Below are 13356 nucleotides of genomic sequence, written 5' to 3' on the forward strand. Positions count from 1 at the left end.
GTTGAGAGGAGATGAGGGAAGGTGAGGGGCTGGCAGATGATTCTGACAAAGAAGTCACGACTCGCTGAATTTCAAACCAATTAATCTCTTTAGTGAGGCCCCCGTTCAGCAGGCATCTGGAGGAAGGCAATGAACCTTGGCTGTTATCTTAGCATTTCATAGCAGGATGAGTGATACAGACAAATGAAAGAGTGGACTGACCCCTTCGCTCTTCTGTGACATTTAAAGATTCCCTTTTGTTGCCAGAGGTGGAATTTGAAATTTTAGCCATAGATTTGCCCTCAACGTACCAAGCAGTGAGCTGGAGGCCACCCACTAGGCCCACCAGATGTGCTGTCGAGCCCGAAGTCACACTAAAGTCATAGCAGTCAAGCGAGTCGCTGCCCCCTACTGTTTAATTCATGTGTCTAACAGGCAACTGTACATAATTCAGGCCGGGCCTGTTCCTCCATGGGTGGATTTATTCTCTCACCTGTCTTTGAAAATGAACAGCTGTGTAACAGGGGGCTCCTCAGCAGGTCAAGCAGGTGGGAATCCCTTAGACAGCTCACCGGGTCTCACATTTCTAAACCCATCAAAGTAAGGACGGGGACTGCGAACTGCAAAGATCGGAGGTGCTCTCGTTACACCAAGCTTCTGGTTACGATAAACCGTCTACAGCCGAAAAGTCTTCTGAAAAGGACCCCTGTTAAAAATACAAAGGCAGGCCGCCCGTGCGGAGAGCACATTGCACGTGTTAAAAAGAAAACAAACTGGATGAAGGGAATAAAACCTTTCTGTAAAATCAGTGGACGGGTGGTAAAAGTGAAGGATTTGCTGTCGCATGTGCCGGACTGATTTCTAGCACATAAGTTGATAAATATTTTGTACTTGCTGTGTAAGCCTGTGTTGTAATAAGCCCAGGCTCCTAGAAACCATTGATTCTGGCACTTCAATCAATCAATCGCCTCCATTGTCTATGAGCAGTTAAGTGAGTTTCTCTCTCCTCGGTGGTTTCGTTTTGCCGATGTGCTCACATCGCTTCTGTAATAGTGGCTAAGTGAGTTTCTTCCTCCTCAGAAATTGCATTTTGCCGATGTGCTCGCCTCACTTCTGTATTAGCGGCTAAGCGAGTTTCTCTCTCCTCGGTGGTTTCGTTTTGCCGATGTGCTCGCCTCGCTTCTGTATTAGCAGCTAAGCGAGTTTCTCTTTCCTTGGTGGTTTCGTTTTGCCGATGTGCTCGCCTCGCTTCTGTATCAGCAGCTAAGCGAGTTTCTCTCTCCTCGGTGGTTTTGTTTTGCCGATGTGCTCGTCTCGCTTCTGTATTAGCAGCTAAGCGAGTTTTTCTCTCCTCGGTGGTTTCGTTTTGCCGATGTGTTCGCCTCGCTTCTGTATCAGCAGCTAAGTGAGTTTCTCTTTCCTTGTTGGTTTCGTTTTGCCGATGTGCTCACCTCACTTCTGTAATAGTAGCTAAGCGAGTTTCTTATTCCTCACTGGTTTCATTTTGCCGATGCGCTTGCCTCACTTGTGTATCAGCAGCTAAGCGAGTTTCTCTTTTCTTGGCAGTTTCACATTTGCAAAACAATTGCTTAATTAGGCACTGATTCTTATTGTTAATTAAACCCGCTCTTTAGTTCCATGGCTCCCATGGTCCCCAAAACATTTGAGCAGTGCTCTTAGAAAAGATGAAATCCACAATTTCATAAATGTCTGCCATTGCACAATGAGAGCAGCAACAAGAAATGGAATTAAAGAACGGGGTTCATTAACGACAAGACTCAGTGCCTAATTAAGCAACTGGTTGGAGTTTGAGGCCCTGACTTTGTTGGTCTTCTGTCAGCTCACTCACTTCACATTTCATTTTTATTTGGCTGCCATTTAAGGAAAGAAATGAAGCAAATCAGGGGAACGAATCTTAAAAAACAAGTCAATTCGAAGGAATGTAAAATGGGTTAATTAGCAGAACAAACAGGGCACTCATTATAAAAAGGGTTAGAATGAAAACCTGCAACCATGGTGGTCCTCCAGGACCAGAGCTGGCGACCCCTGCCCTAGGTCACGGGTGTCAAACTCCGGTCCTGGAGAGCTGCAGTGGCTGCAGGTTTTCATTCTAACCACCATTGGTGACCAGTTTTTGCTGCTAATCAACCAAGGTCTTGGTGAGGCTGATCTCTAAGGTCACCACAAAATCTTGATGGTGTTCTTAGAAGAAAACGAAAGATCAACAGTTTTGTAAATGTATGCTGTGGCAGAATGAGAGCAGCAACAAGCCATGAAATTAAATAACGGGTTCAATGAACGGCAAGAATCAGCTTCTTATTAAGAGATTGGTTGGAGTTTAAAATCCCAGTTCAGCTGGTCATCTGTTGGCTTGTTACACGTCACATTTCTGTTTGGCTGCCATTTAATAAAGAAACAAATCAATTCAGAGGACCGAATCCTTAAAATCAGGGCTATTAAAATGAAGGGAAAAGGAGTTAATTAGCAGTGAAAACTGCTCGCTGATTAGGAAGACCCTGTTCGAGGCCCGGAGTTCAACACCCTAATTCGCCTCCACGGTGGCGCTGGCTCCATCCACGAGACTACTATAACACGACAAAACACCACCACACTCACAGCTTTCCTCCCGGTCCGTCAAACTAACACCCACATGTCCGGCAAGTGAGAAGAAGGGCAGATTTTTCAGATTCCACAATGACAAATGGCATGGCTGAGAACTGAACCAGAGTCGCCGGTGTTGCTAGCTAGGATGCCAACCGCTGGTGGATTCTAACAAATGCTTATTATATCTCAAAGCGCTAAAAACATCAGGACGAGTCGAATGGTACATCTTATGTGAGTCAAAAATGAGACACAAAACAAGCCATCAGATAACCAGCTCACCTGTGCCCATCACACTATATTTGAAAATAAAGAAAGGTGAAGGTCTCGGTGAGGTTGATCTCTCGCCTCAACAAAACATCTTGACGGTCTTCTTAGAAAATCAACAGTTTTGGGAACGTCTGCTGTGGCAGAATGAGAGCAGCAACAGGTCGTGGAATTAAATAATGGGTTTGATTAACAGCAAGAATCAGCTTCTCATTAAGAGATTGGTTGGACTGAAATTGGTTGGTGTTTGAAATCCCAGTTTAGCTGCTCATCTGTTGGCTCGTTGCACACCACATTTCTGTTTGGCTGCCATTTCATGAAGAAAAGAATCAACTCAAGAGGATGGAATCCTTACAAACAGGGCAATTAAACTGAAGGGAAGAGGAGTTAATTAGCAGTGAAAACTGCTCGCCGATTAGGAAGACCCTGTTCGAGGCCCGGAGTTCGACACCCTAATTTGCCTCCATGGTGGCGCCGGCCCCATCCAGACTACTATAACACGATAAAACACCACCACACTCACAGCTGTCCTGCCGGTCCGTCAAACTAACACCCACATGTCCGGCAAGTGAGAAGAAGGGCAGATTTTTCAGATTCCACAATGACAAATGGCATGGCTGAGAACTGAACCAGAGTCGCCGGTGTTGCTAGCTAGGATGCTAACCGCTGGTGGATTCTAACAAATGCTTATTATATCTCAAAGCGCTAAAAACATCAGGACGAGTCGAACGGTACATCTTATGGGGGCGGGGGGAGTCATGGGGGGCGGACGTGAATTTCAAAGTGTCCATAAGTTAATGGGCCAAAAAAAAAGGACAATATGGCTGCCATTTATATTGCATGCCAGTACAGGATTAGGAGACAGCGTGCCCACTGCCATGTCAAAAATCACCCAGCAGCTGAAGCCAAGTTCTGTTGCTGTGGCAACTGGCTGCATGACATCAGAAAACAGATGAAATCTGCTTGGAGAAAGAGGCTAATTGGTGTCTTTGGAGTGGAGGGGGTGGTGGGGGGGCTTAATCTGCATGCTCCTGACCTTGCCTCGACTTTGACGCCACATTGCGCCCGGCTCACTCACTCCCTCACTCCCATCTTCAAAGTGCCACATGCATATGCCTGGGGGAGCGTGCACATCTCCTGAGGTCAATCATCAGCTAAATGAAGATTAAGATAATCCAAAGGATTCATTCCACTCGTTCAAACCGAAATATTAAGATTGATCAAAAATAAGAAAAATCGCAGCCTGTGAAACAAACACACGGAATGACCCAATGCTAGAAAAAAAAATAATTGCTAACAGGATCGAGGGGCTTAACGGATAAATAAAATTGTCTTTTTTTTTTCTTTTTCCTCTCTCTGGGTAAACTTCTCCAGGACTCACTCTGCTGATTGGAGGTAACCACTCGTGGGAATGGCCTGACAGGACGTCTGCTGACTACAATGGCAGCACACTTTGAGGGTCTCGAAGTGATCCCACCCTACCACGAGAAGGCGACCTACCAGAAGGACCAGCCATAATCCCAAGTGTGCGGCCTCCAGTCTTCAGGCCCCAGGCTGACAGTCACCTGGAACACCTGTGTGTACATCATGTGGGCCACCATCCCCAAGAGACCTGCAAGGGACAAAACAAGGAGAATGAGATGAGTGTGGTATGCCACCAGCAGGACAGCGGGCAGGGACGGGTTAGAAGTCCACCACGAGCATTATCCAACCCGCTATATCCTAACTACAGGGTCACGGGGTCTGCTGGAGCCAATCCCAGCAAACACAGGGCACAAAGTTTGTAGAGAGTTACGTAAGAAGACACCAAGCTGGAATTGTTGCTAAAGGGGCTTCTTCAATGTATGGAATTAAGGGTCTGCATACTTCTATGAACGAGGGACTTCAGTTTTTAACAGTTTTTCAAAACTTCCTAAAACAGGTTTTTACTTTGTCATTATGAGTTATTGAATGTAGTTTAATGGAGAAAAATGGGAGGCTGATCAACTGAAAATTAAATCTACAACACAATTTATTAATTGATTATTTATTTACTTATCTATCTACTCATTTATGGGGACAAATAAATAAAGTATCTATCTATTATATAGTGCCTTTCATCTATCTGTCTATCTACACTGGGGAGGCAGCAAAAACAATTTAGAAAGACGTGGACAAGCTTCTGAACTGAGCGAAGCTTAGATGAACATATCTTTTTTTGTCCCAGCGTCCCATGATAATTTGTGAGGCTAACGTGATATCACGGAGCATTTCAAAAAGCCTTTGATTCAGCTGTGCAGCACCAAAGATGAATCCTAAAATTAGAAGCTGTAGGCATCAGAGGTAACCTTCAAAATGGGGTTTCCAGTTGGTTATCTGACAGAAGGCAAAGAATACAAAGAAGAGGAGAGGAGAATGTTTCATGTGGAGGGGATGTTATAAGTGGAGCTGTTCAGGGGTCTTTCCTTGGTCTATTACTTTTTTCTGATTTATATTAATGACACTGATTCTGGTATAGTTGGTAAAGCTCTAAAATTTACAGATGGCACTAAAATTGTAACAATTGCAGACACCGAGGAAGCAACAAAAAGAACTGAGAAGCCTCAGAACTGAACATTTTTTTCCCAGTGCCCCATGATGCTTTGTGAGGCCAATGTGGCACCACAGAGCCTTTCCAAAAGCCTTTGACTCAGGGGTCCCACGCCAAGGACTAAATCGAAAACTAGAAGCTGTAGGCATCAGAGGTAATCAGCAAAATTGGACCTCAAGTTTGTTAACTAACAGAAGGAAAAGAATACAGAGAAGAGGAGAACGGAGTGAGAATGTCAGTGGAGTCCATCAGGGCGCTGTCCTTGTTTCATTACTTTTTCTGATTTAAATTAGTAGAATAATAGATAGATAGATAGAAAGATAGATAGATAGATAGATAGATAGATAGATAGATATGAAAGGCACTATATAATAGATAGATAGATAGATAGATAGATAGATAGATAGATAGATAGATAGATAGATAGATAGATAGATAGATAGATAGATAGATAGATAGTGTCACAGACGCCTAGGAGGACCTGAGGAGGGCTCACGCCCCCCCCAGACCATGTGGGGGTGACCGCCCTGGTGCCTATGAGGACCATAGCTCAACCCTGTAGGGGCCCATGGTCACCGCCAGGGGCCGCCCCAATGCCTTGGAAGCCCTGGACCTCAGCACTTCCGCTACACCCAGAAGTGCTGGGGTGAAGAGGGGCAGGAACACCCGGAGTGCTTCTGAGGATGCAGCAGGCACTTCCGCCACACTGGGGAGTGCCACGGAAGATTTCCAGGAAGCACCTGGAGCACATCCGGGTGTGTATAAAAGGGGCCGCCTCCCTTCATACGATGACTTGAGTCGGGTGGAAGAAGGACGACATCTGGGAGGAGGCAAGGAGGTGGCCTGAAGGAAGAAGGCATTTGCTTGGTGGCCTGGACTTTTGGGGACTTTGGGGTTGTGTGGCACTTATTGTAAATATTAGGAATGTATATTAAACGTGTGTTGGGTGACTTTGACATATCCGCCTGTCTGTGTCGGGGCCAACTTCCACAATGGATAGATATTAATTTAGCATAGTAGGGAGGATAGATAGATAGATAGATAGATAGATAGATAGATAGATAGATAGATAGTGGCAGTAGGGGGCAGTAGTGCACCCTCGAACCCTCAGGTACGACTCCTGACACCAGGTAACAGTCCAAGACCTTTTTATTTTTCTCACAGTGCACCAAGCACCTTCCACACTACAAACAAACACACTCTAAACAAACCACTACTATTAAACTCGCTATAACCTCTCCTCCTCGCCCAGACACTTTGCTCCTCTCCCACCCAGCACAGCTCAGTGTCTGGACTGAGGCAGCGCCCTTTTATAGCCCCTGACCCGGAGGTGTTCCTGTCCCAGGAGTCCACAGTTCCCTACTCCTTCCGGTCAGGGCAATCAGTCCATTACTTCAACCCGGAGCACGCCATACCTTCCTGTCACGCGGACCGTGGACGTACTCCCGGTCATAAGGCACAACAGAGCCGATAAGTCCCCCCACAGCGACTCCTGGTGGCGCCCAAGGTATCCAGCAGGGCTGTGAATAAACACCACAGAGTCCATAAGGCCCTGCTGGACCTCGGAGCACGATCCCGCTGTCTGGAGAGCTCCTCCTGTCGGCCTGGGGTGCGGACGGCCTCGAAGCCGGCAGTCTTCCACAGTTCCCCCCCCTTAGTGACGACTTCTGGGGCGGAGCGTCCGGCCCCGAAAGGGACGCCCTCCTCCAGGAGGACGCGTCATCCGGCCTTGAGCGCGTTGTCCCTGTCCTCGGCGAACCTTGGAGGGACGGTGTACTTCCTGTCTCTCCGGGACAATGGCGCTCTCGTGGCCCGGTCGCGGCAATTATAGCACCGACGGAGTCCTCCTGGCTGTTCCCTCTGCGGGACCAAAACATCTCGGGAACTCCGCCAGCGTCATCTCCGCCCCTTCACCTGCCAGGGAAGTCATCATGGCCGCCTGGCGGCCCTCAAGCCTTCTTTCTATCCTGTTGGGAGACCCACCATTCCTTTTGGGGATCTCCGCTAATGTGGGCTTGCGCCAGCCTGAGGCCCTTCATGGGAAGAGGAGAGCCTCTGTGCTGTCTGCACACCCACTACCTTCCGCTTACTGGGAGTCGGCGTCATTTGCACCGCCCCGCACCGATGCACAGCACTATTCAGCTGCACCGCACGAGCGCATCCCCGCACTCCTACCACCGGCGCTACCCGCACTTAAGACCGGTCGGGTCCTGGTGAGCCGTACTGCCCCGAAAGCCACGCCACGCCGCATGCCCCGGGCTGTTTGCTCCAGTCCCCGACCATTCAGTCATCGTGCCCCAGTCTCTTGTCGGGTACACAGTGCTTTGACACGCGCTACTCATTCTCGCGGTGCCCGATCGCACTGTGTCCCCTTATTCTCTACGACACGGGAGGGACTCACCTGTACTCCCGCGATCGACCATCTCCGAGCTTCCGGCGCAGCCGCTGCACAAAATCCTTCAGCGCCTTTACAGGTGCTGCTGCGTCGCTCCTAGTTCCTCCACACGTTCCTTCAGCTCTTGACACCCTGCAAGAACGGTGCAGGGGCTCGAGGTATTCTCGAGACCCTGTAAGTCTAAACAGTTAGTTATCACGGCCGGCTGCATTTTCGCTTCGCTTGAGCTTACCTTCCGCCGGGAACCAATGAGCACGCCGCCTTCAGGCACGTGTTCCGCTGGGTCGCGCACAGGCTCCTGGGAGTTGGAGTCTTCAGAGGGACGGCTGGCTACTAGAAGCCGGCTGCGATCTGCCTTCTCCTTTACGCGGCAGACTCGCCAGCCACAACCCGTCCCCTCTTTGTCGGCGGCTTTCTTTCGGCGGCGCCGCGCGCCTTCCCTCCCTTTCGAGGAGGCTCGGACCCGTTAGGGGACGACCGGCCTCGTCGGCGGACTCCGGGTTTCCTCCACCGTCCCGACATCCACCGCTGGTGACCAGTCTGTTGTCAGCCGACCGCGGCTGTCTCTAGCCGCCTTACGCCACGGCTTGTCTTTTGGGAGCCGCGCCATTTTGCCGGCGAGGTAGTCGCCCAAGACGCCGCTGCAATCCTCCCGCGGACGCCTGTAAAACAGGATAAAAAGACGGGACGCCGGGCGGTTTACCTGCAGCCGCCTCCGCAATGGAATGCGGCACCCCGGACCGTCTAGGAGTACGCTGCGCCGGGATTTGTCCGTGTGCGGGTCGCGCCCGGGCTTGTTTGGCCCGGATCAGCGCTTTGTCTTCCTCGCTCCCGGTCAGGAGGGTCCAGGACATCGCGGCGTCCGTCATGCCCTGCAGGCGGCTGGGACTGACCTTCTTTTTTCCTGTTTTCTTTCCCATGGCCCTGTAGAGCGGATATCACGCAGTGTTGCCGCTTCCTTGGCAGCGGGTGGTGTTGTGCACCTCCGTGTAAAGATGGGGAATCCCTGAGGGTTGTCTGCCCACACAAAATTTGTTTGTTATGCAGGTCCTCTGCCAACAGACGGCCAGAGAATCCTGCCGCTACGCCAGTGTGGCAGTAGGGGCAGTAGTGCACCCTCGAACCCTCAGGTACGACTCCTGACACCAGGTAACAGTCCAAGACCTTTTATTTTTCTCACAGTGCACCAAGCACCTTCCACACTACAAACAAACACACTCTAAACAAACCACTACTATTAAACTCGCTATAACCTCTCCTCCTCGCCCAGACACTTTGCTCCTCTCCCACCCAGCACAGCTCAGTGTCTGGACTGAGGCAGCGTCCTTTATAGCCCCTGACCCGAGGTGTTCCTGTCCCAGGAGTCCACAGTTCCCTACTCCTTCCGGTCAGGGCAATCAGTCCATTACTTCAACCCGGAGCACGCCATACCTTCCTGTCACGTGACCGTGACGTACTCCCGGGTCATAAGGCACAACAGAGCCGATAAGTCCCCCCACAGCGACTCCTGGTGGCGCCCAAGGTATCCAGCAGGGCTGTGAATAAACACCACAGAGTCCATAAGGCCCTGCTGGACCTCGGAGCACGATCCCGCTGTCTGGAGAGCTCCTCCTGTCGGCCTGGGGGTGCGGACCGGCCTCGGAAGCCGGCAGTCTTCCACAATAGATAGATAGATAGATAGATAGATAGATAGATAGATAGATAGATAGATGAATCACTTGTATTGTCTACAGCATTGTAAAATCACACGACTGCAGGAACACACAATCTTCTAAAGCTGCTTACATTTACTTCTCTGACCCACCAAAATGTTGTGCAGGGGGTGACTATTGTTGTCAAGGGTGGCCTGTACTTTCTTTCCCATACACCTTTCCACCACAATTCCCAGTGAGTCCACAGTCCTGCCCAGCACCGAGCCAGCCTTCCTCGCCTGCCTGTCCAGCCTGTTAATGTTCTTAACTGTCTTTCTGCACCCCCAACGCTGGCATCGACCGCCTGACAGAACACAGACAGCATTCCGCTACATAAGTTGAATGATTTGAGCCTTCTGGATCTGCCAGTTCCTGTAGAGGACATCTGTGTTCACAGGCCAATCCAGTCTGTCCTCAAGGTGGTTGCCTAGATATTTATAAATCTGCACCTCTTCAATGTCCTCCCCTTGGATGTTAACAGGCCAAAGGAGGAGCTTAGACCTGCAGAAATGCACAATCACCTCCTTGGTCTTCGTTGTGTTCAGGACCAGGCAGTTCTCATTGCTCGAGTCACTGAAAGCTCTGCCATTGCTTCAGTTTTAGTTCCACTTGCAAATTTCACCAGCTTACTAACTGTTCTGGTCATTAATATAAATTAGACAAAGGAATGGATGCCTGACAGACGCCTAAATAACTCCACTCATAACCTCCACTCCCCAATAAATGCTGGACAGCTTAAGTTCCAAAACAGATTAAATAAAGCTGCTCTGCTTCTCCCGCGTTTACTTCTTTTTTTCTTCTTCGTTTAATTTATTTCGTTTCCCACCTTGCTGCCCCCCATCAGCTCACCAGTTCATGTAGTGGCCCAGGTACCGAGCACGAGCTGTAAGTTGGCAGCCTCCATCCTAACTCTATAAGATATGCTGTCAGATCTCGACAGGTAACATGAGGGGGCGCGCGGGGAGAAGCAACAAGGCGTCTCATGACAGGTGGACTACTGACTCACTCGCGCTGTGTGCAAATGGGGGCCAGCGCTTTGCCAGCAAGGAAGCTTTCGGATTTTCTTTGCAATTTGTATGTATCATCCAGATGAGGGCTTTTTACTAGAAACTGTGTCGTGAGACCATCTTCAAGGGAAGATTTCCATGAGCGGGGTGTAAATGCACCGGGATTCAGTTTGTAATGAATTTAGAATTAGACTTGGTGCAAAGAGGCTCGCTTCTCAAAACTCAGTCCAGGAGCAATTTACCGACGCATAAAATTAAAATTCTTCCAATTTTTCGGCACAGGTGCTCCTTCTGCTTTTGATTAAATGGCAGGTCTCTCTCTTTTTTATGATCTTTGCTGGCATGGTGGCGCAGTGATTGCTGGATTAGTCAGAACCTGCATGTTCTCCCTGGGTCTTCAGTTTCCTCCCATATCTCCAGAGATGACTGCCTGTGAGTGTAAGTGTGTGTGTGTGTGCGGGGGCCCTATGATAGACTGGCACCACTTCTAAGATGGGCTCTTATCTTATGCCCAATTCCATTGCCAGGTTCCAGACTCCCCATAACCATTAACTGGATTGAGTGAGTTTTTGAATGTTATGTTGTGTTATCGGTGTGATCTTATGTTTACATTTATTAGCTTAGCAGATATTTTTATCCAAAGCGACTTACAAAGCAGGTCAACTTAATCACGTTACCATCAGTCTGGGTTACTGCTTAGGAACAAGTGTGACAGGACAGCGGCAACAAAACTGATCATCACCAGCTGTTTGCCCACCCAATTGGGCCATTGTTTCCGCGTGAATAAAATGGACTATCGTGGTGTAGAAGCTAGGGGGCGCCACAGAGACCCAAACTCCAGAAACAACCGACACACACACACACACACAGTCATGGGTTCAAATACAGGACATTTATCTATAATACCTTTCTTCTCAAAGACAATCACAATAAACAAACAGGTTTTTTTTTCCTTCTCTCTTCTTGTCCAGACTCTTCTTCCTCCCTCAAGTGTTGCCCTCTTCCTCCTGACTCCGACTCCTATGGGGAGACCCAGCAGTTCTTCCAGCGCCCAGGCATTGCCTGACAGAAGTACTTCTGGGTCAAGCGGTAGTTCATTAAAGCAGATAGTGTAGCTCTCAGTAGAGCCCTCTGGTGGCACCCACAGACCCCAGCAAGGTTGTCTCACGGCACTACAAGTCCCAGCATGCTCTGTGGTTGTCCGTGGGTGTACCTGCCTCCAGAAATTCTGGCATCTAGTGGTTTGGGGAGACATATATTTCTGGAACCGAGCCTCCCTCCATTGTCCTGTTATATTGGCCTCCCGGCTGGTTAAGGGAATCTAACCAGTCCCGGCTGGGATGGCTGTCACTGTGCATGTCTTCCTTCACGGAAGGATATTTTATTTTTTTGTGCTTCTTCTATTTTTCCAACACCCTCTCCTCCGCTCTATTAGCATGCCCATCAGGGACCCCCAGCCCTGCTCTTTGAACTTTTATCGGCCCCACACCTCCGAGGTGTACATACCCATTCTATCAGTCTCAGATCTCCGAGGGGTGCATCACTTTGCATATGGCAGTTTCTCAAGCTGTTAGGCAATTTTGGAACCGTCTGTAGGCTGGAAAGTACTCCTGGCATCCCAGACCACGAGTGAAGAGCTCGGAGCAAAATACAAGCGAGTTCCAATTCCCTGGTGGCCAAAACCTAACAGCTAATATCAGGCAGACGGAAATTCACCATGTAAGAGTCTTCACACGGCTCCTAAGCCCATCAGCAGCTCAAATGGAGGTGGGCAGCTCCTTCCACCAGCCAGGAGCTACAGTTTGAAAAGAGGCTGGGTTGAGATTTGATGCCATGCAGAGGTGGCATCCACCAGATGCCTTTGGCCCGAGTGGTCAAGATAAAGCCTAGGACCTCAGAAATGTGTCCATATGTATGTTACACGTTTGCAAATTTGACTCACATGCACCTTGTTATATATTATGTGTCTTTGTGTTATGTGTCGTGGATTCTTCATTGTCCTGTGGTCTATGTAGCACCATGGTCCTGGAGGAACATTCACTGTATGCTGGACTATTGTATGTGGATGAAATGACAATAAATACTCTTGAATCTTAAATATACTGTACAGGTGATGACCCATTGGCTACTCTGTAGGTAAGCATCAATAATCTGAATTGAAAGTGTGCCCCCACAGACTGTGGCATATGCCCGGGGACACCTCTACGCTGGAAGGACCTGGGGAGGGAGGGAGCATGTCCTGAGCATTACCTCCCCCGGAATATTAGGTGGCACAAACGGGGTTGCAGCAGTGCCTCGGACTCCCACAGCGCTCCATGGGAACTGGAGTTTGGTGCAGTCCTGTTGGGTTCCATGGGCGCCACCAGGGGGTGCTGCAGCTGCTGCTGAGTCCTTGATTGCAGCACAACATCCAGATGTGCTGCCAGCAGGAGACCAACAAGCATCAGAAGCACTTCCTGGTGCCTTATAAAAGCAGCCAGCAGCCACTACTGGGGGAGCCAGAGTCAGGCGGGAGAAGACGAAGCTTACCAGGAGGAGTGGAGAAAAGAAGAGAAGAAAAAAGAGAGAAAGAAGAGAAATGTACTCTGTGCTTGTGAATGAGCTGTACACGTGGGAAACAGGGGGAAGGTGTTTCCCATGGGAAGAAAGAAAAGAGATAAAAATAAAAGTGTGTGCTTGCACTTGTGTCCCACATCTGTCTGTGTCGGGGTCGGGGCGGCTGATGCACCCCCTAGCGGTCCACAAAGACATTTCCCATCATACTCTGAGGTGAACACCCCAAATGTTGTGCAACGAGTAGGTTAAATGCGTTTGCGGTTCCATGAAAAAGTAACCATTCACCTATCC

At 49.3% G+C, this 13356-nt stretch overlaps 1 protein-coding gene across 2 annotated transcripts in view; it reads right to left on the reverse strand.

The window, feature by feature from the left end:
• gsg1l (gsg1-like) overlaps positions 1-13356 on the reverse strand; it is a 111433-nt gene that overhangs the window by 21918 nt on the left and 76159 nt on the right. For both annotated transcript variants that reach the window (XM_039774558.1, XM_039774559.1), the window contains exon 4: positions 4348-4459. In XM_039774558.1, the coding sequence (XP_039630492.1) occupies positions 4348-4459 (112 nt within the window). The remainder of the gene's footprint in view (positions 1-4347; positions 4460-13356) is intronic.

Source organism: Polypterus senegalus, chromosome 13 (assembly GCF_016835505.1).
Source record: "Polypterus senegalus isolate Bchr_013 chromosome 13, ASM1683550v1, whole genome shotgun sequence".
NCBI classification, from domain to species: domain Eukaryota; kingdom Metazoa; phylum Chordata; class Cladistia; order Polypteriformes; family Polypteridae; genus Polypterus; species Polypterus senegalus.